Source organism: Dermacentor variabilis, chromosome 2 (genome assembly GCF_050947875.1).
Source record: "Dermacentor variabilis isolate Ectoservices chromosome 2, ASM5094787v1, whole genome shotgun sequence".
NCBI lineage: Eukaryota > Metazoa > Arthropoda > Arachnida > Ixodida > Ixodidae > Dermacentor > Dermacentor variabilis.
Window position 1 is genome coordinate 119,010,183 of NC_134569.1, and position 20,903 is coordinate 119,031,085.

General features: G+C 43.7%; 1 protein-coding gene across 3 annotated transcripts in view; it reads right to left on the reverse strand.

Annotated features, from left to right (window-relative positions):
- Positions 1-20,903, reverse strand: part of LOC142572612 (hemocytin-like) — a 129,895-nt gene that overhangs the window by 62,815 nt on the left and 46,177 nt on the right. For all 3 annotated transcript variants that reach the window (XM_075681836.1, XM_075681837.1, XM_075681835.1), the window contains 9 exons: positions 20,239-20,435; positions 18,608-18,789; positions 16,667-16,865; positions 15,546-15,617; positions 8,578-8,721; positions 8,155-8,229; positions 6,783-6,830; positions 5,455-5,505; positions 2,679-2,908 (listed from right to left, as the gene is read on the reverse strand). In XM_075681836.1, the coding sequence (XP_075537951.1) occupies positions 2,679-2,908; positions 5,455-5,505; positions 6,783-6,830; positions 8,155-8,229; positions 8,578-8,721; positions 15,546-15,617; positions 16,667-16,865; positions 18,608-18,789; positions 20,239-20,435 (1,198 nt within the window). The remainder of the gene's footprint in view (positions 1-2,678; positions 2,909-5,454; positions 5,506-6,782; positions 6,831-8,154; positions 8,230-8,577; positions 8,722-15,545; positions 15,618-16,666; positions 16,866-18,607; positions 18,790-20,238; positions 20,436-20,903) is intronic.

The following is a 20,903-nucleotide window of genomic DNA, read 5'->3' on the forward strand; positions in this document are numbered from 1 at the left end:
AAAGAAATATTTATATATAAACGAGTTACGTTATTGAGAAGCACTTGAAGAAAATTTTCCGAGCGATGAAACTGAAACATCCTCATGAAACATCCTGCCGAAGATGCGTAAGGACACCGTCCAGTTCGGTCACACGCCCACCTCTCGACTGAATTGAAGTCTGGGGTTTTACGAGCCAAAACCACCATTTGATTGTGAGGCACGCCGTAGTAGGGAACTCCGCATAAATTTTGGCCACCATGAATCCTTAACCACCTGCCCTCAACGCACGGGGAACAGGCGTTTTTGCATTTTGGCCCCATCGAAATGCGAAACGCCATAATTGCTACGTTCGACATACCTTAAACAGTTACTGCGCTGTTGATGTAAATATTGTGCATGTGTTAGAGCTCGAAGTGGAGGATTTTTGCTTTAATTTTGTTTCACAACGTGCCACTATTTAAAGCAAACATTGCATGCATTCTTTGAACAGGTGTCTGCGTAGAACTGAAGGTATCGAACAACATTTTCTGTGTCCTGTATTTTGTTATCAATAAGGGGCCCTATAACGTAAAACTATTCCAATATGTTTCTACTCCAATCTCCTGACGTCAAATTTGCGTAACCACCGACGCAAGCACCGGGCGGTCACCCGCAGGGTTGTCTGAACAGACCAATCAAACGCTCTCCTCGTTCATAAGAGGTCACTTTTGTTTGCTTGAAAAACGAATAACAATGCCTACACTGAGCGGCTTGTCGTATCTAATTGGCTGACAAGAGGCGAGGAGAACGCTCAAGTGGAGAGGGATTCACTGGGGCAGAGCCAGTGCACTGAAAATCGATAACAGGATGAAGAGGGTGGCGCCGGCGTCTGTGATCGGTCGGCTTTGCCTTACTTAGCTTGTGGTGGCTGGTCGAAAACCACGGCGGCATGCAACGGAAGCTTAAGAATGACGCTAAAACTGACCCTCAGCAAAGAAGGGTTGGCAGAATGAGGTGATAAACGTGCCGAAAGGGCTCGAAAACGTTATACGGTCCCGCAAGAAGATTTATTATACGCAAATACACCCATACTCTCCGGCAGGTGCGAGTAGCCAGCGTCTCAGCGATCGGCGGCAGCCATCTTTTATTCATTTCAGAACGGGGCAGCCTGCGGCTATTCCGAAGAAAATTCAGTTTTGTTCTGCATATTAATGCATCTTTACGCGTACACGTCACTTTGACGCGGTGAGTTTGTGCGGTTTTGTGCCGTCGCGTGACAGGCAGGTGAAGTGAGTGCAGCCCGAAAACTTTTTACCAATAGCCGAGAGCTAATGGCGAAAAAGGGTCGAATCAGAACTAAATGTTTTTTTTTCTGTCAAATCATGCATAATCAGTGCGTACACATCATAGCAGGTGGGGAGGCATCGCGGTTTTCGTGACATCGCGTGACAGACAGGTGAAGTGGGCGTGGTCGAAAAAAGTTTTTGACCAATCGTGGAGGGCTCATAGCAGAATTGCAATAGTTTGGAATAGTTTTACGTTATAGCGCCCAAGCTTTACAGTACGCAGGCGACGCGATACGGAAGGAGCAGGACTTCGCGGTTACAAATGCACGATATAGTTTTATGTCTATACTAGTAATATACGATTCGACGATGTTGGTATCACCTGATTGTATTTATCAGCTTTCAAGATAGGTCTTGCTGTAGCTTTTCTTATCGCCCAATATATCGTGTAAGTATTAGCTCTATCATCATACAAATTCTAGAAACTTATGGATTTTCTTTGAGAACATCGTAATGGAGTGCGGCTGCCAGTGACGGCACTGCACTTTCAGATAATCACCGCATACCACAGTAAGAAAATTATTCATCTCCATGTTATTGTACAGTCCTGTTCTGAAATCAAACACGGCTTCACAACTGCATCAGCTAAAGATACACTAGTATGGTCTATCAAACACTGCAAGTAACAGACACACAAATTAAGATAGCCCCAACCAACAACATTGTAGCGTATAAGAAATACATCACGACGAGGTCCTGACTCTTGGGTGTTCCCATACGTTATGCTGCGCATGACACCGAACTCAGACAATCAAATCTGGCCTTGACAGATTTCTAGTCCAAAACTCAAACAGTGCAAAACATTATTTTATCTTTTTTACAAGACTATACCGGTCACCTTACAAAACCATGAGACACAACACCAAGAGACGCATAGTATTCTTATGTAAATCTTTTTACAAGCAGCGTATTCAGAAGGAGCCAACAGCGACAATTCCTGCGTTCTAGATGAGTGTTTAAAATGATCTTCATACACAATGCCTTCGATAAAACGTTTCTTTTTTTCTTCCTTTAGCCTTCAATCTAGAGTTTAAACGGAATTAGCCGCACACCCGAATGCGCACTGGATCATTTGATTCAGTATATGTATACTGTTTGGATGTCGGCTGAAAAAAAAAATCTACTCACTTTTAGTTTTTTCTTACTTTCTTCCTATTCATTTTTTGTTAGCCTGAACCTCCTGTCCCCGATGGTATCCGACTAATCCAAAGCTTCGACCCTGATTATAAAGCGACGCTCCCGTGCAGCATACGTAGACTAGAACCAGATTTTCGTGGCGTGGACGGTAGTGGGGAGGGGGGGGGGGGGGGGGGGGGCGACGGATACCGTGGGTGGCAACCGCAGCCAAAGTGAACAGAAGTGACGACCCACCCCGAGCACCTGTTCCTCGAAGGAACAGCTGCACTCCTCCTCTTCGATGCAGGTGTCGTAGTCGAGCCAGACGCGGGGCGCCTCGCAACCCGACGTGGGCCGGCATCCGGGCACGCACTCGTCGTCTCCGAGACATTTTCTGTCGCCGACCAGGGCTCGAAGGAATAAGTTGCACGTCTGGTTGCAGCGGTACGCGCAGTCGCTGTACGAGCGTCCCTTGGGACAAATTTCTGCGCGGAGAGCAATGAAATGTCGATGCGCGAGCGAAATGGCTCGCTTCTTCTATTACGAATGTACGAACTAAACAAACTATGTATATATGCTTAAGTGGGCACGAAATATCGTTGAAATTTTGCACTACTTTCGCCAGCACGAGGCTGGTGGGATGATCGAGATCCGCTGTCTCGCTTAAAAGCAGAAATGAAGATGAAGGCTGAAGGGCAAGCACTCGAGAACAGCGCGCTCATGTCACAATGCAGTTATGTGAAACAGAGAGAGCTCTTTATTGAATAGCACAGTGTTTAGCCGACGTATTCTACCTGTAATAGCTACTCTGCAGCGAATGGCACAGACGAGACGAAAGGCCCAAGAAGAAGGTGGGTAGAATAGCAAAAAAGAAATAGAAAAGGGAAATCCAGTGCTTTTTTTTTTTTTTGTAGCCTTACCGGCAGATTATGGGTAAGGTAATTATAGGTCTTAAGTAATGAAGAAAGGTAACCTTGTCAGTCTTGAAGGTTAATGTAAGCTGCACCTTGTCTAATTTACGTTCGTTGTCTCCGGATATACAGCTATATTTACCGCCTTAGTTACCGCGACGCGAACAGGCCATGGGTCCTATAACGTAATACTATTCCAATATGTTTTTATTCCAATCTCCTGACGTCAAATTTGCGTAACCGCCGACGCAAGCATCGGGCGGTGACACGCAACGTTGCCTCAATAGCCCAATCAAACACTTTCTCAGTTTATAGGAGGTCACTTCTCTTTGCTTTCAAAACGAATAATATTGCCTACATTCAGTGGTTTTTCATTTGTAATTGACTGTCAGGAGGCGACCAGCACGCTCAAGTGGAGAGGGTTTCGAAGGGGCCGAACCAGCGCACTGAAAATAGATAACAAAATGAAGAGGGTGGTGCTGGCGTCTGCGATTGGCCCGCATTCCCTTACTTAGCTTAGGGTGGCTGGTTTCAAACTCGCGGCGGCGTGGAACGGAAGGTTAAGAATCTGCAAAGACGGATCCTCAGCAGGGAAGAGTTTGCAGAGCGAAGTCGTAAACGTGCCGAAAGTGTTCGAACACGTTACACGGCCACGCAAAAAGGTTTATTATACGCAAATAAAACCGTGTTCTCCGGCAGGTGCGAGTAGCCAGTACCTGAGCGATCGGCAGCATCCATCTTTTGTTCCTTTCGGAAAGGAGCAGCCTGCGGCTCTTCAGAAGAAAATTGAGTTTCGTGCGGGATATTAATGCACCTTTAACGTGCACACGTCATTTTGACGAGGTGAGTTTTCGCGCTTCTGTGGCGTTGCGTGACAGGCAGGTGAAGTCGGGGCAACCCGAAAACTTTTGACAAATAGGAGAGGGCTAATGGCGAAAGGGGGGCGAATGAGAAATAACTATTTTTCTTTTGTTCGATCTGATCATGCATAATCAGTGTGTGCAAGTCATATCAGATGGGGAGCTATCGCGGTTTTCGTGACGTCGCGTGACAAACAGGCGAAGTCGGGGTGGTACAAAAAAGTTTTTGACCAAGCGCGGAAGGATGATTGCATAATTGGAATAGCTTTACGCTGTAGCGCCCCATGTTGTATCGTTTCTGGGTTGGCGTCGCACTTACTAACATTTACGCCTACCTCATTCGAATTCCCAACAGCCCCACGAGCGCACCACATGCAGTTGTGACGACTCACCCACCCATATTATCTGTCTGCCCGCAATATGGTACCTAGCGGCAACTTATGTGCGCAGTGCTGGACCAACTGGACAATCGTCCACTATAATCAAAACAACGTTCTAGGCCAGTGCTCTCAAAGAAACTTCGAGCAAAATGCTTTATTCGCACTACTCAGCTTCCTGAGGTCTACGGGCCTTCAAGATAGACTTTAACGCCTGCTACTGCGGTTACTTTGTTTGTGCTCGTCTATCTATCTATCTATCTATCTATCTATCTATCTATCTATCTATCTATCTATCTATCTATCTATCTATCTATCTATCTATCTATCTATCTATCTATTTCTCTTGATATTCCCCTAGCCCTTCCCCGCGGGCAGGGTAGCCAACCGTACCTACCTCTATTTAACCTCCCTGCTTTTCTATGCATCCTTTCTCTCTCTTTTGACGGTTAATGTGAAGGAAAAAAGTCAAACATTCTTGATGAGATGAAATGGGCGGGGGGGGGGGGGGGGGTCCTACCTTAAAAAGCAAGCCTACTGTATTGCGAAAGTTAAGAGGAAGTAGTTTCAGCCTGCCTTCATCGGCGAGCTGAAACTGTGTCTTTGTTTGCACATTGTTCAGACAAAAGCACAAACACACATGCACACGTACACTATAGAGGTATTTACAAAGTTTTGTTGAGGCTTGTGAGCCATGGGAACATCAGCAGCGCTTTCGTGGTGCGTAACGCGCAGGTGGTGCTTTGCCACGGGCCGAGAATGTTCCTGACGGTATCTCGGTATATTTGGTACACAATGCACATCCAACTTGCTTTACCATAATTCTAGCAATCATGAAGCAATTTTACTCCAAATAGTTATTTGAAGTGATGCTGCGACTCACCAGTGCTCGGGAACGTCGGAGTATATATAGGACGAAAAACGGTGGCCGCGTCTGTAAAACAAGGCCACAGTCAGATTTGCTTCAAAAGAAATGGGCCACCCGCATACTCCTTTATCTTTTGTTTCCATAAATAGCGCGAAAAAAAAGCGAATTACCCCTGATTATAAGGTGTCGATAAAAATTTGCGGCGATTTAAAATCGCAAAATTATTAAGGGATGTCTTAGGACGTGGTGGAAGGAAGCATTTAATTATTGGGTGGAAACGCACATCTTGTAGGAAATGCAGGGTTCGTTGATTTCCTAAATAATGTATGTCTGTGTTAAGACTACGCTTTGTGCCAAATCCAATTGGTGTCTACTACCTCGGGATTGAACAAAACAAAAATAAAAAGAAGTACGTGTTTTGTGGACGGAAATCTGCATGAGTCAACCAATATATACTTGATCGTGATACTTAAAGGGACACTAAAGCTGAAAAATGATTTCTTCTGCATCAGTAAATTACCTTTCTACAACGCCAAAAACACCACTCTTACAACGATAAGACGTTTGGTGAGCCAGAAAAAGCGCAATAACGAAATACGGGTGGCGACGCCTACTTAAGTTTTCGCACCTGGTGGCTGTGACGTCATGGATTTTTATGGCATCTTCTAGGGCCTACTAATTAAATATAGCGGTACAAATTGACTACAGCGTGTTCTAAAGGAAACAAATATTAAACAAGGGAAGTTTCGGGAACCTTTACTCAGCCAACGCGGCCGAAATGCGAAAACATACTTTGGAATCCCTGACGTCACGCTGACATTCCGGCGCTGGGGTTTCGGCGCGAAATTCAAATATTGACACTTGGACCTTTATTTTCTCATCTAATAATCAAACTATTTTTTTTTAAATGACTGCCTGCAGGGTTCTGAAACAATGCTTCATTAGTCTAAATTGATTTATTGTTTCGATTTAGTGTACCTTTAATGAACGTGAGATAATAACCCACTAATGCAGGAGTCATTTTGTAACCGTTCAGAAACGAAACTCAATTGTACATCGTGTTGAACTCAAGTAACGAATTCTTTTGAAATACTACAAGCGAGAAGTGCTATATTTTAGTAAAAAGTGCCATTTACGACCACTGTGTAGTGTTATCGCAATCCTCGACTTCTAGTTAGGTAACAGAAAAAAAGTGAAGTGGAAAGGTTCTTAAAAGCCGGTCAATATAATTGTGAAATGCCTTACATTCCACTACGGAGCAGATACACAAGAACAACAATCTGAAATACATCTTTTTAATGAAAAAAATTTACAAGAAACTGTGAACACCTGAAATGACTTACCAGTGCTGGGAGTATATGTCTCAGTGGCACCAGGAACTGTGGTTGGTTCTGCGATACGCATACATTCGAACTATCAGAGTAAATGTAAGCATTGCTTGAGTATATCCATACTATCGAGGAGTTACTACGAACACGACTCTCGCCCTTTTCTAATACTGCGCATTCAGCATAGCGTCCGTGCAGGTGCAGACTCCAAAAGAACAATTAACAATCGCCATTTAGGACATTTCACGCAAGGTCAGTTGGTGCAGACAGAACGTTATCTCTTGCTGCAAAGTTTATTCCAACTGTGCATGGTGGGACACTTGGTTCCTTTCAGTTCTGACACGTTTAACCCATAATGAGCTCCGTGAATACAATAGTTCTCACTTGGCTATTTTTTTTCGTGTGATTTCAGTGTTAGAGCAAGAAACAACTTTTTCCTGTTCTGTGTGTGTTTAGTGTCGACTAATGAGTGGAATACGATGTTAATCACCCAAGTCGAACATTTCTGTCATTCTGGAAATTCATTCCAAGTGGACAGGCCTTGCAAACGCCGCGGCTACAATTCGTAAATCGCAATATGTGCCGTAAAGTGATTAATTAAAAAGTTAATTATTGACTATTATAGTCATTAATATGTGTTTATATTTCTCGTGCAAGTAATTAATGTCCTCCTGTCTGAATAATTCAGCTCAAGGACTAGAACTATGTGATCTGCGACGGGTGATTTTTAATACTTCCGGTAAAAATAAAGACGACCTCTCCGTGTGTATTTGTATGTTATTATTCTGACTTCTTCTTGTATTAAAAAAAAATTAATCATGGGGTTTTACGTGCCAAAACCACTTCCTGATTATGAGGCACGCCGTAGTGGGGGACTCCGGAAATTTCGACCACCTGGGGTTCTTTAACGTGCACCTAAATATAAGTACACGGGTGTTTTCGCATTTCGCCCCCATCGAAATGCGGCCGCCGTGGCTGGGATTCGATCCCGCGACCTCGTGCTCAGCAGCCTAACACCATAGCCACTGAGCAACCACGGCGGGTTTCTTCTTGTATCAATTACGCTAAAGCGGTGACGTACACAAACTAGCAACATGTATTTATGCAACGTATGTGCAAGCGTGCGTTTCAATGCCAAGAATAGGGCAAGAATTTCCTCGAACTGCTACCTATCAGCCTTTTGTTTTTGTCTTCACATTCGTTATGATGTTGGTGCTACGTAATGAATGCCAAATAAAGCGACTTGACTCGATTCTTTTTCTTTTTTTGTGCCCTGGTGGGTTTATATGAAATACCAACGAGTCAAAACATACATTCTCTCACGCAATTTACCGATCCGCCGCGACTTCACAACTTCATTAGAGTTTTTTTTTTCCACAACACTCACCCCCAGTCGGCAGTTCCGAGATGGTGGATAAAGTCGGCTCTCCATGTGGCACCTCCGTCGTGGCCAGCGTTTTTCCTACATTTTAAAAAGGCATTGATGTCAGCGCAATGATGTTTCTGTGACGTACATTTGCATATATATATATATATATATATATATATATATATATATATATATATATATATATATATATATATATATATATATATATATATATATATATATTAGATGCGGAAGGCACGGAGATTAGCAGGGAAGACAACCCTGCACTGTAGTAGAATGTTGAGGGGAGACATAAAGATCGAAAGGAAAGAGGAGAAAGGAAGCGTGTGCATGAAAAGGGAGCACACACGCACACCGCATGCACAAACATTGGCGGGTAAGTTGCCCCTTCGCGAGGCGCCATGTGTTTGAGTCTCGCACCTGTTCTGGATGGCGATGTGACCTCAGACGGTGGCTGTGTTGCCGTTTCTTCTGTTGCCGTTTCTTCTGTTGCCGTTTCTTCTGTTGCCGTAGCCCTTCCTGTTTCCGCAGTACTAGCCGTTTCCGTGTTCGTTGCTGTGGTGCCTTGGAGAATGGAAAATACAAGAGCCACTGTCTAAGCCAATACGCATTGGTTAAACCACTTTGAAAATGCGTTGTCGTAACATTCAGAAATAGAAAATAAATTAGTCGAAAGAGGCGGCATTGCGTTCGTCATTTCCTGCCCCTGGGTGACAGCGCGCTCTCCTCCGAAATATTATTGCCGCTGCGCGAAATGTCGAACGTGAGAAAACTTACGGATACGATGTCCATGCCTAAACTTTTCTTTCGTTAGTTCCTATTGGGCGTCTGCGCTTATACGATACAACCATGCGATGCCCGACGTACTTAGAGAAACTTTAGGTTTGGCGTCATCTATTTTTCAAGCTTTCTGAAAAACCACACAAAAAAATAGGCTTTCATCCTTTGACGGGTTATTACACATAGCGGGCGCATTGCCTATGTGTCCCTTACCTTGCTTTTCTGACAATTCATTTGTTTCAACCATTTCTTTTTTTCGACTTGTATAACAAGCCTCATAACTGTCACTAGCAATGGCCGCTAATATCTACAATTTATCCTGCGGTAATTTTGTTCTAACTGCTGATCGTATTATATAGTGCAGAAATGTTTATCCTGCATATGCGCGGCTCACACACTTTTCATTTCTGGCACGTCGACGTCGCGTTGCTTATACGCGCATGTACCGTAAGCGCACATTGAACGCAAATAGAAAAAAAAATACGGCATCAGAACTCCTTTTGCGCGTAATTACGAAACAATCCGACAAGCAATCGCTATGTAGCAACGGCGCATATAGTCTCAAATGCACGTGTTGTATCCCAAATGAAGGCGCTGTCGCAGACTAACCCGGAAACAGAACAAAACATTCATTCGTTTTAGATTTGTTCGCATTTGATTTTATGCTGAAAATCTGGCAGTTATGAGGAAAACAATTCTTCCATTTCAAAGGTAGCATTAGCCACAATAAAGAAGCTGCTGCTGCTTGCCTTTTAGCTAGTTGTGTAGAAATATTAAGAAGAAAAACGTACATTAAAACCGACATATATACACAAGAAAGAGGACGAGATCTGCTATACGCACGGCAGTATAAGAATACAAGACTATTTTCATTATATTGAGAGGATCTCTGCACTAGAATCACAAGGAAGAAACAGTGTAGTAACGCACAAGCCAATTTAGTATTCATGGTCGACGTGTGCTAACTGTGTACGTGCGTGCGGATGAGCACTAGACTGGTGACCCTATTCATGTGTGGGCGGCCCGGCCCGCAAGAACGGTTAGGTGCACAGGTAAGGAACTCCGAGTAATCAAAATTTATTTACAACTCTGCGCAATGGCGTTCCTCGTCCAGCGCCATTAAATATAAGTGAATATAACAGTTATTACGCATGTGCCTTCGCGTGTCATGAGTATAAAGAAGAAAAGACAAAACGAAATGTCGCCTTTCAGTTGCCGTCTTAAACGTCGTCAACAGTGTTTACGTCATCATCATCATCATCAGCCTAGTTACGCCCACTGCAGGGCAAAGGCCTCTCCCATACTTCTCCAACTACCCCGGTCATGTACTAATTGTGGCCATGTTGTCCCTGCAAACGTCTTAATGTCATCCGCCCACCTAACTTTCTGCCGCCCCCTGCTACGCATCCCTTCCCTTGGAATCCAGTCCGTAACCCTTAGTGACCATCGGTTATCTTCCCTCCTCATTACATGTCCGGCCCATGCCCATTTCTTTTTCTTGATTTCAACTAAGATGTCGTTTACCCGCGTTTGTTGCCTCACGCAATCTGCTCTTTTCTTATCCCTTAATGTCACACCCATCATTCTTCTTTCCATAGCTTGTTGCGTCGTCCTCAATTTCAGCAGAACCCTTTTCGTACGTCTCCAGGTTTCTGCCCCATATGTGAGTACTGGTAACACACAGCTGTTATACACTTTCCTTTTGAGGGATAGTGGCATCCTGCTGTTCATGATTTGAGAATGCCTGCCAAACGCACCCCAGCCCATTCTTATTCTTCTGGTTATTTCAGTCTCATGATCCGGATCCGTGGTCACTACCTGCCCTAAGTAGATGTAGTCCCTTACCCCTTCCAGTGCTTCGCTACCTATCGTAAACTGCTGTTCTCTTCCGAGCCTGTTAAACATTACTTTAGTTTTCTGCAGATTAATTTTCAGACCCACCCTTCTGCTTTGCCTCTCCAGGTCAGTGAGCATGCATTGCAATTGGTCTCCTGAGTTACTAAGCAAGGCAATATCATCAGCGAATCGCAAGTTGCTAAGGTATTCTCCATCAACTTTTATCCCCAATTCTTCCCACTCCAGGCCTCTGAATACCTCCTGTAAACATGCTGTGAATAGCATTGGAGATATCGTATCTCCCTGTCTGACGCCTTTCTTTATAGGGATTTTGTTGCTTTCTTTGTGGAGGACTACGGTGGCTGTGGAGCCGCTATAGATATCTTCCAGTATCTTTACATATGGCTCATCTACACCCTGATTCCGTAATGCCTCCATGACTGCTGAGGTTTCGACTGAATCAAACGCTTTCTCGTAATCAATGAAAGCTATATATAACGGTTGGTTATATTCTGCACATTTCTCTATCACTTGATTGATAGTGTGAATATGGTCTATTGTTGAGTAGCCTTTACGGAATCCTGCCTGGTCCTTTGGTTGACAGAAGTCTAAGGTGTTCCTGATTCTATTTGCGATTACCTTAGTAAATACTTTGTAGGCAACGGACAGTAAGCTGATCGGTCTATAATTTTTCAAGTCTTTGGCGTCCCCTTTCTTATGGATTAGGATTATGTTAGCGTTCTTCCAAGATTCCGGTACGCTCGAGGTTATGAGGCATTGCGTATACAGGGTGGCCAGTTTCTCTAGAACAATCTGACCACCATCCTTCAACAAATCTGCTGTTACCTGATCCTCCCCAGCTGCCTTCCCCCTTTGCATAGCTCCTAAGGCTTTCTTTACTTCTTCTGGCGTTACCTGTGGGATTTCGAATTCCTATAGGCTATTCTCTCTTCCACTATCGTCGTGGGTGCCACTGGTACTGTATAAATCTCTACAGAACTCCTCAGCCACTTGAACTATCTCATCCATATTAGTAACGATATTGCCGGCTTTGTCTCTTAACGCACACATCTGATTCTTGCCTATTCCTAGTTTCTTCTTCACTGTTTTTAGGCTTCCTCCGTTCATGAGAGCCTGTTCTATTCTATCCATATTATAGTTCCTGATGTCCGTTGTCTTACGCTTGTTGATTAACTTAGAAAGTTCTGCCAGTTCTATTCTAGCTGTAGGGTTAGAGGCTTTCATACATTGGCGTTTCTTGATCAGATCTTTCGTCTCCTGCGATAGCTTACTGGTTTCCTGTCCAAAGGAGTTACCACCGACTTCTATTGCGCACTCCTTAATGGTTCCCATGAGATAGTCGTTCATTGCTTCAACACTAAGGTCCTCTTCCTGAGTTAAAGCCGAATACCTGTTCTGTAGCTTGATCCGGAATTCCTCTAGTTTCCCTCTTACCGCTAACTCATTGATTGGCTTCTTGTGTACCAGTTTCTTCCGTTCCCTCCTCAAGTCTAGGCTAATTCGAGTTCTTACCATCCTATGGTCACTGCAGCGTACCTTGCTGAGTACGTCTACATCTTGTATGATGCCAGGGTTCGCGCAGAGTATGAAGTCGATTTCATTTCTAGTCTCACCATTCGGGCTCCTCCACGTCCACTTTCGACTATCCCGCTTGCGGAAAAAGGTGTTCATTATCCGCATATTATTCTGTTCTGCAAACTCTACTAATAATTCTCCTCTGCTATTCCTAGAGCCTATGCCATATTCCCCCACTGACTTGTCTCCAGCCTGCTTCTTGCCTACCCTGGCATTGAAGTCGCCCATCAGTATAGTGTATTTTGTTTTGACTTTACCCATCGCCGATTCCACGTCTTCATAAAAGCTTTCGACTTCCTGGTCATCATGACTGCATGTAGGGGCATAGACTTGTGCCACCTTCAATTTGTACCTCTTATTAAGTTTCACAACAAGACCTGCCACCCTCTCGTTAATGCTATAGAATTCCTGTATGTTACCAGCTATTTCCTTATTAATCAGGAATCCGACTCCTAGTTCTCGTCTCTCCGCTAAGCCCCTGTAACACAGTACATGCCCGCTTTTTTTTTTTTTACGTACCTCTACTGAAAAAATTGGTTCTACTGAAAACTTCTACTGAAAAAAATGACGGCTTAGTCGTCGCTTCTGTGGCATCTGCATTCGGAAGAAAAAGAAAAAGTCGGAGCAACCGCATTGGCGCGAGCTGGCGTGGATCGACATTCCGCGCTCAAAGTATGCCAACACTTGATAAGCGCTGGCGGCCTATACTTACGTGGCACTGCGCTTTTTCAACGACGCTCGACGAAAGCAGCGGAGTAATTTCGGCAACAAAAAGCGACGTGAAGTGGCCGAACGCTCATCAAGGGCCGTGCTCACAAGAAAAATCCTTACGCTGGAAACTATTCGTAAGAGCACATGCGAGCCAATCGCCATGTTGGCCGTTGTATTATAGTGAAGGTGGATGGGGCCGATCACAAGCAGCGCTTATGGGAACGCAAATATTTGTGAATTCGTCGCTATAGAGCTACGGGGCTTGTATTCACAAATTTTTCTTAGCTGAAATTGTTCCTGAGAGCAGATGCCTGCAATCGCCGTGTTGGGCATACTATTAGTAGCGGTGGGCGAATATCGAAATTTCGAATACTATACCCGAACGAGTATACACACTAACAATTTGTATTCGTATTCGAAAAGGAACTATTCGGCATTTTTGAATAATGGAAAATAATTCATTATTCGGCCACAACCGACTGTTACAGCCTTGTTACTGTTGTCCGTCTGATGTGCAAGGTATCTCAAGTTAGCAGAAGTAAGACAACGACAAAAATTTTGAAGCAATTTAGAAACAAAATTGGCAATGGATGCTTTGATCGATTTCATGGTAAAACGCTACATGACAACCTGTGGTTTTTTCTTGTAGTCTGTCATGAAGTACTTTTGGCATTCCAGTAGCAGCGTCATCTTTTACGGTACAACCGGTGATGATTTCCTTCCAACGGGTCCTTTTACATGTGCTTACGGCACACAAGTACTTCATCAGCTTTATTTTTATTTTTCCCCAACTTCCAATCTTTTTTCGGCAACCGCTCACTTAAAATTTTTGGAAAGCTTGTCATATCAGCAGCCATTCATTCCGGTAAAGCTTGTTTGCAACTGCAAGCTGTAAAAATGTTGACAGTCTATTCGTGTAGTTTGTGAGTGACAATTACTGACCTTGTGCTTAAAACTAATCCTTTGTCCCTGATAGCTGTCTTTTTTACACTGTAATAAGTACAGGCGTGGTACCTAATTATGCCGAAATGAATATATATGCTGTAATTATATGCGTCTTGCGTTCGACTATTCGACTCGATATTCGATACCTACAATTCGTATTTGAAAAAAAAATTGACATTCGCCCACCTCTAAATATTGGCGCAGTGGGACGTACAAAAGAAAACAACATTTACGAACGAAAGCGTTTGTGAATGCGGCCCCTGCAAAGCTTTTTGTTAGTAAGTGCTTTCTGCCTAAAATACGTCGCTTTTGTGACGCAAGGATAATCGCAGTCATTATCGTCCATGCGTTTTCTTTTAATAAAGCGTCATTTAGTTTTGCTGCCTATCCTCATACTATTGGGCCACTTAATTAAGGTGTACGCAGAGCTACAGACGCTCGATATCCGGCTTGCACTTCGGTTGCGGAGAGGCCAGGAAACACTCATTCATCAATTACGGCTGGGTGTGGTATACAACCACCGATACCTTCACAAGATTGGACAAGCACGGGACCCTGACTGTAGCGTCTGTCACACTCCCGAGACAATAGCTCACGTACTTTGTGTGTGCCCTCAATATGCGGCCGAACGAAGAACACTCAAGTCTACTGTTGACTGCTTGGACTCCCGCCCCTTTACGGAAGAAAAGCTTTTGGGCGCGTGGAGGAGTGTTGACTGTGCCCAACGTGCCATAAGATCACTTCGAACTTTCTAAGTTAGACTGATTTAGACGTTCGCCTCTAGAACCTGTGAGACGTGCAGTCAGTACGAAATGTGTTTGCGCAATAACTTTTTGTGACAAGATTACTTTTTGTGTGGACAAGTTTACTATTGCGTGCATTGCATCTACAGTGCGCGTCCGCATATTGGACAACGTGTATATAGTAGCCCATTGAACCATAACATAATCACCCACCACATACCTTTCCCTGTATTTCCCCCTTTCCCCAGCGAGGAGTAGCAGGCTACACACAGGCTCTCCAGGCCGACCTCTCCTCCTTTTTCTTCATTAAAATATATTCCTCCTCCTCCTACAGACGCTCTTTCATACTCAAGAAAGGTTTTACTCTGCCTGATGTTTCTTTTTATTTTTTACTTTCTGGTCAAGTGTTCGCCAATGCCATTCCCGAACGCTTGAAACATTGGAAAACTTAAAACGCATGTTCTATGAAGAGCACGCTGCTACTTTGTCGATGAGGTTACATTTGCCTTTCTTTTAGGAACGTTACAACTCAGCCGCGTAGTCAAAAGGTAATGTTTAAAGAAATTAGTTGTGTTTCAGGCGCTTTTCTTTCTAACGTATGCAGAAAAATATGTTACAGTTTCTTTCAAATGCGGCGGTACCATCGACTTCTATTACCATTTTTTTTCTTCGGCGTGTCTGCACGTCATGGACTATTCCTCGGCTGCACTTCACTATAACATCATTAGACACCGGCATAGCAGGTGTAGCGGTTTTAGCAGTTTTTGTTTTTCTTACCAGTGTCGCGCTGCCCTGTGAATGGCGTTGGTGATGCATAGGTGGTTTTCTTCTCCTCGCCTTCTGGTACAACTGCAAACGTTTGAAAAGAAAAACAGCTTTTTCACATTGGCTTTGACTGATATGTAGCGAATGCAACAGCTTATCAACCTTTTTGAAGTGAGCGACATCGGAAAACCAGTTCCGTCCCTCAAAGAAGGAAAATGTCTGACCGCGCAGAGAGGAAAGAAGTGTCTTTTTTTTTTTGTTATTGCTCTCTCTGTCTCTTATTTACATGAATTGGAGGAAAATATTGGCGCCTTTAGATGGGTCCAGTACGATGGCACATAAGGCGTTGCACGCTAACAGGATAGAAATAGAAATAAATAAAGGTAAGAAAAGACAGAGACGGTAGACAGAAGTTCTATTCGGTTGGCTACCTTGAATTGGTGAAGGCGGAACCAAGTATGAAAATGTGAGGGAAAAAAAAAAGAAGGAAAAAGGAAAAGAATTAAACTATAAGATCACGGCGGTTTTCAGCCGTACTTCTTGGCACATATATGGCACATGATTGGAAGCGACATGCATAAACAAAGTTTTTTTTTTGTTTTCTTTAACTATACAACGTTGAAATGATCTGAAGTTTTGTTCAATGTCATTGAGGAATTTTTTGTGTACAATTGAAACTTCCACATTCCTACAATAGTCCCGGCGACGTGAAATAAATAAATAACTCAAGCGACCCCCTGTGACCATCTTCTTGGGCTCGGGCAATGATATATTGCTGTTCGTATACCCAACGTAGGGTACCCAGAAAATTCACGTACACGCAAGTGAGAGAGTAAGCTGAAAATTCAGGTACTTTAACTGAACAGAATATATAGCTTGCTATTTTATACTGAGGCGCAGGAAACAATTAGACATAAATGTAAAAATAATGTGCGCGGGCAGCATCAGTGCAGAAAACGCAGTGAAACGTACGCCGAAGGACATATTTCAAATTAACCAAAACATATCAAGAAATGTGTTAACGTGTGGTTGAACTTAGATGCCTGACAGTCGCTATCTTGATTTCATTTCATACAGCGGCATTACAATGCGGTAAGCAAGAACAGAAACACTCAGTCGACCTCAACGCTTACCTGGCTTTGGACAGGCACAGAAGAGCCGCACCTCGTAGTCTTCACATTCGGTGACCTGGAACTTGTTGTAGCAGCGGAAACCGATTGTCGTGTCGCACGACAAAGAACTCTGCCCGCTCTGCGTCCAGTCTAGGCCAGTGGATTTGACGCGGCACTCAACTTTCTCGACGTGGCCGGGTGCGCACGAGTTGTACCGATCCTGCCGAGATACGCGTGGAGCGCAGATGGAATAAACCAACACTTGCGAAGCTACACGTAACACCGCAAACGGACGACACACAATGACGTTATATATATATACATATATATATATATATATATATATATATATATATATATAAACTCTTTACTTGGGCGAGCTGGTGGAACTGCATATTGTAAGAGCGCTAACAGAAGACACACATAGACGAAGATGGCCAATGGTGGAAAGGTGCTGGCTATATTATCCAGCCTTCGATTACACTATCACAGAAAGAACTGACATTGTTGTACGAAAGGTAATCATGGAGACATGCCATTTCATTTGTCCATCTTGATATATATATATATATATATATATATATATATATATATATATATATATATATATATATATATATATATATATATATATATATTGTCTCCATGATTACCTTTCGTACGACAACGCCAGTTCCTTCTGTGATAGTGTAATCAAAGGCTGGATAATATAGCCAGCACCTTTCCGCCTTTGGCCATCTTCGTCTTTGTGTGTCTTCTGTTAGCGCTGTTACAATATGCACTTCCACCAAGTCGCCCAACTTTCCATCTTATTGGCACAAGTAAAGAGTTTGTATACTGACAGACACGCCAACAGAATAATGAGAAGGAAAGAATATTGGTAGAAACAATCGAACGATGATTGTCCAAGTCAAGCGATAGCTTCCTGGTATACCAGGCGAGATAGGCTGCTGGGAACAGTTGCTGGCTGGCTCTATTATTCGTTAACGCTGTGAAGCGTCTGAATAATGTGACATCGCGCTGCCTTCAGTATCGGCTCACGTTACAAACCACATGGCCGTTCTGCTAGCGTAGGAATGAGGGAGTACCTGATCTTTGCCTAAACTTCGTCCTTCTCACTTCATTCGTACGGCTTTGAGACTGAGATTTGATCATCCTCAACAAAATATTGCTCTATAAATGCAAGAATTCACAGTGAGCATACATGTGCGCTGAGATTTAGTAACTTCGGACGTTCAGAAATATGCTACTTTAGAAATATATGCAATTTAGAAAGATCTTTAAAACGTAATAAGTAAAGCCACAAGAACGTATGAAGCCACAAGTGCAGATTAGACAAATCGATGTGCTCCCAATCTTTCCTATATTAGCGGAACAATGGCAGCCATATTTCACTCAAGCAATATTTTTGGAAAAGGCTATATGATTAAGAGAAGTAAAGTTGCCAGATATTTGTTTTTTTCCCTTGTTATCCCCCTCCCCCTCTCCCTGCTCTATGTCATCAACATGAGCCGGAGAGAAGTAGAGAGGGGAGGGCGTAAAAATTTTGGGGGGTGCGCGCACTTCGGGACAAACCCCTTTTCTACAGAAGAGTACTCATTTGGGCTTGTTGGTTCATGATTACGAGCAATAAACAGCGCTAAACAATAGGACAAGGAGAGAGACACAGACAACAGCGCTGATCTGTGTCCGGACAGCACTGTTGTCTGTGTCCCTCTCCTTGTCTTGTTGTTTAGCGCTGTTTACTGCCCTTTCCTACACCCCCGATTGCGAGGACACCCGTTGCGAGTTGGTATCAGGATCGGCGAACCAGGTCACACCACCTTTGATTAGAATTTCTACGGGATCGACCCAGCTTTTATTCCCTGTCTCCGCGATCATTCCAGTTTTTAACAGGGCAGGGTGAGCGCATTAAAGTCCAGGACAGTGACGGTGATGTAGAATTCATGTATGAGAACTCACCCTCAGTTCCTCGAGAATCTCAAAGTCACCCATGTCTTCGGGGGAAGTTCGGGGGTCGTCGGCGTCCATCCACTCCGTCCAGCCACACGGGCCTTCGTCCTTGGGCGGCGGCTCCTCAGTAATTGTCGGGGGACCGGCCGGGGTGGGAGGCAACGTGAAGACCGTCTGGTCACCACTCGGAGCTGGGCCAGCAATAGGCACAGTGGAAGCCCATCAAGGAAGACCCGAAGGAGGACTCGTTTCGCCAGAGATAACATTAATGTTTCGAAGTGTTACGCTGTGAGAGACTTAGCTTTAAATATCGGATGCGGCGAAATGAGGGCCAGTGAAATGAAAACCTTGAATTTGTTATAAAGTTTCAAATTTTCGTGACCACTGACCTATGAGTTGGCAAAATTGTTCTCAGTAGCGTAATATATATATATATATATATATATATATATATATATATATATATATATATATATATATATATATATATATATATATATATATTTGTCAGTTGGAAGAATGGAAGAAGCTTGCAGCTGAATAAGCGTCGTCAATGTCTCAATGTAGATATGGTCAGCCCACTTGAGACGTACAAAAAGAAATTATATTTAAAAGACAGAAAGCCGGGAAAGCTGGCATTGGTTCGTTGCTAATAACAGTGGCACTACAAACGATGTAGATGTAGCTGCAGATATAAATGTAACTACAAACGAAGTGTTGTGTCTACGCCTTCGTCTTCGTTTTCTGCGTACTCTTACTATTAGACATGGGCAGTACAAACTTCTGTCACTAGATTCTTGACACGCAAAGTAAAAGAAGGTAAGAAGCTCGATGTAATGTCGTATTTCAAAAATAAGTATTTTCTTTAGCTGTCCGCTGCTGCCCGATTCTTGGTCTATCCGCCGTAGTGGGTACGAGCCATGATAGAGGATCATCATCATCATCATCATAGACGTACGCGTACACCAAGCGACGCATGACTTGTAACGCCGTCAAACAAATTAGCTCCCTTCCTCAGGAATCCAGGCACTCTTCAAGCGCTGGAAACTTGTAATGAGCGTGGGCGAAATGATGAAGGAAAAATGCGCTGAATGGTCACTCAATAAATTATTTTGGAAATAATCAAAAGTTGTCATTTGACTGACCCTCGTAGCAATAAAAAGGAAAGTCTCTGCACGTCGATTTCACCGTAAAGCTCGCTTTGTCAAAAGACGGCTACATTTCAGTAGCTTGTGTATCACTCTTTGCATTAGGTGGAAAGTTTCAAATAGTAGTGTGCTCGCGAGCTGAATTATTGCTAGACCCTCTAATTGGATGCGATTCTTTAGTTCACTGTAGCCCAAATCCCAAGTAATATCACTAATTCCGTTAAATATGCACATTCGTCAAATATTTCTTTTTTCTATTCGTTCAGGCAAACGCTTCTGCGAAGCTTGAAACATCGCTTAAGAAAGCAACTAAGCTTCATCGTGAGAAATGCAAGTTCCCATAGTGATAACGAAGCCGGAATGATGCGGCTAAAACCCTTTGTCTATGCTATACAGTTTCAGCCTCGTTCCACACGACGAACCGAGCGATGTGGCATCGCCGTGAAACGACCAAAGCAACTCAACCAACATTAGGGTTTCAGAAGCACTCACTGCAGACGCAGAAGACGCGTATCTTGTAATTGTGGCACAACCTCCCTTCGTCTTGGTCGTTGTTGAAGCACAGCAGCCCCTTCTCCTTGAGGCACGTGACACCTTTGTCGCCGGATTCGAGCCAGTCGATCAATTCCCCGGTATCGTTTCGGACGGCCTTGCACTGGATGGCCTTCATATCCTCAACACGGCAGGCCCTGTACGCGGTGAAGGAGGCGCAGGTCGTGTCTGTAGTTTTGACTTTTCAACATTGACTGAACCGCGAACGATCAGTACACGCACGCGTCCCTTTATGCGAGAGTACGTTGGTTTTGAGGCAAACATCATTGAAGAGCTACTGAAAAAGAATGTTCAGATCGGCTAGGCTTGTAAATTACACTTGCGAAACAGCGAATCGGCTACCTTTGTCGAAATGCCGTGCTTGAGAGGCGCACTGGAAAAGCATATAAAAGTGAAAAAAACGATTGACGACACCGCACATGGGCCCCCAAATCAGCAGCCCACCAATGACACGGACCATGGCAACGTCTATCTTAGATCCCGGTTAAGCACTGTTGAATTAAAAAAAAGGAAATGAGGCCATAATAGCTACACAAACTTTCTAAGATAGCTTGAATAGAATGTGGCGATTGCGACGTCTCTACAGCTGAACGCGCGCGCGTGTT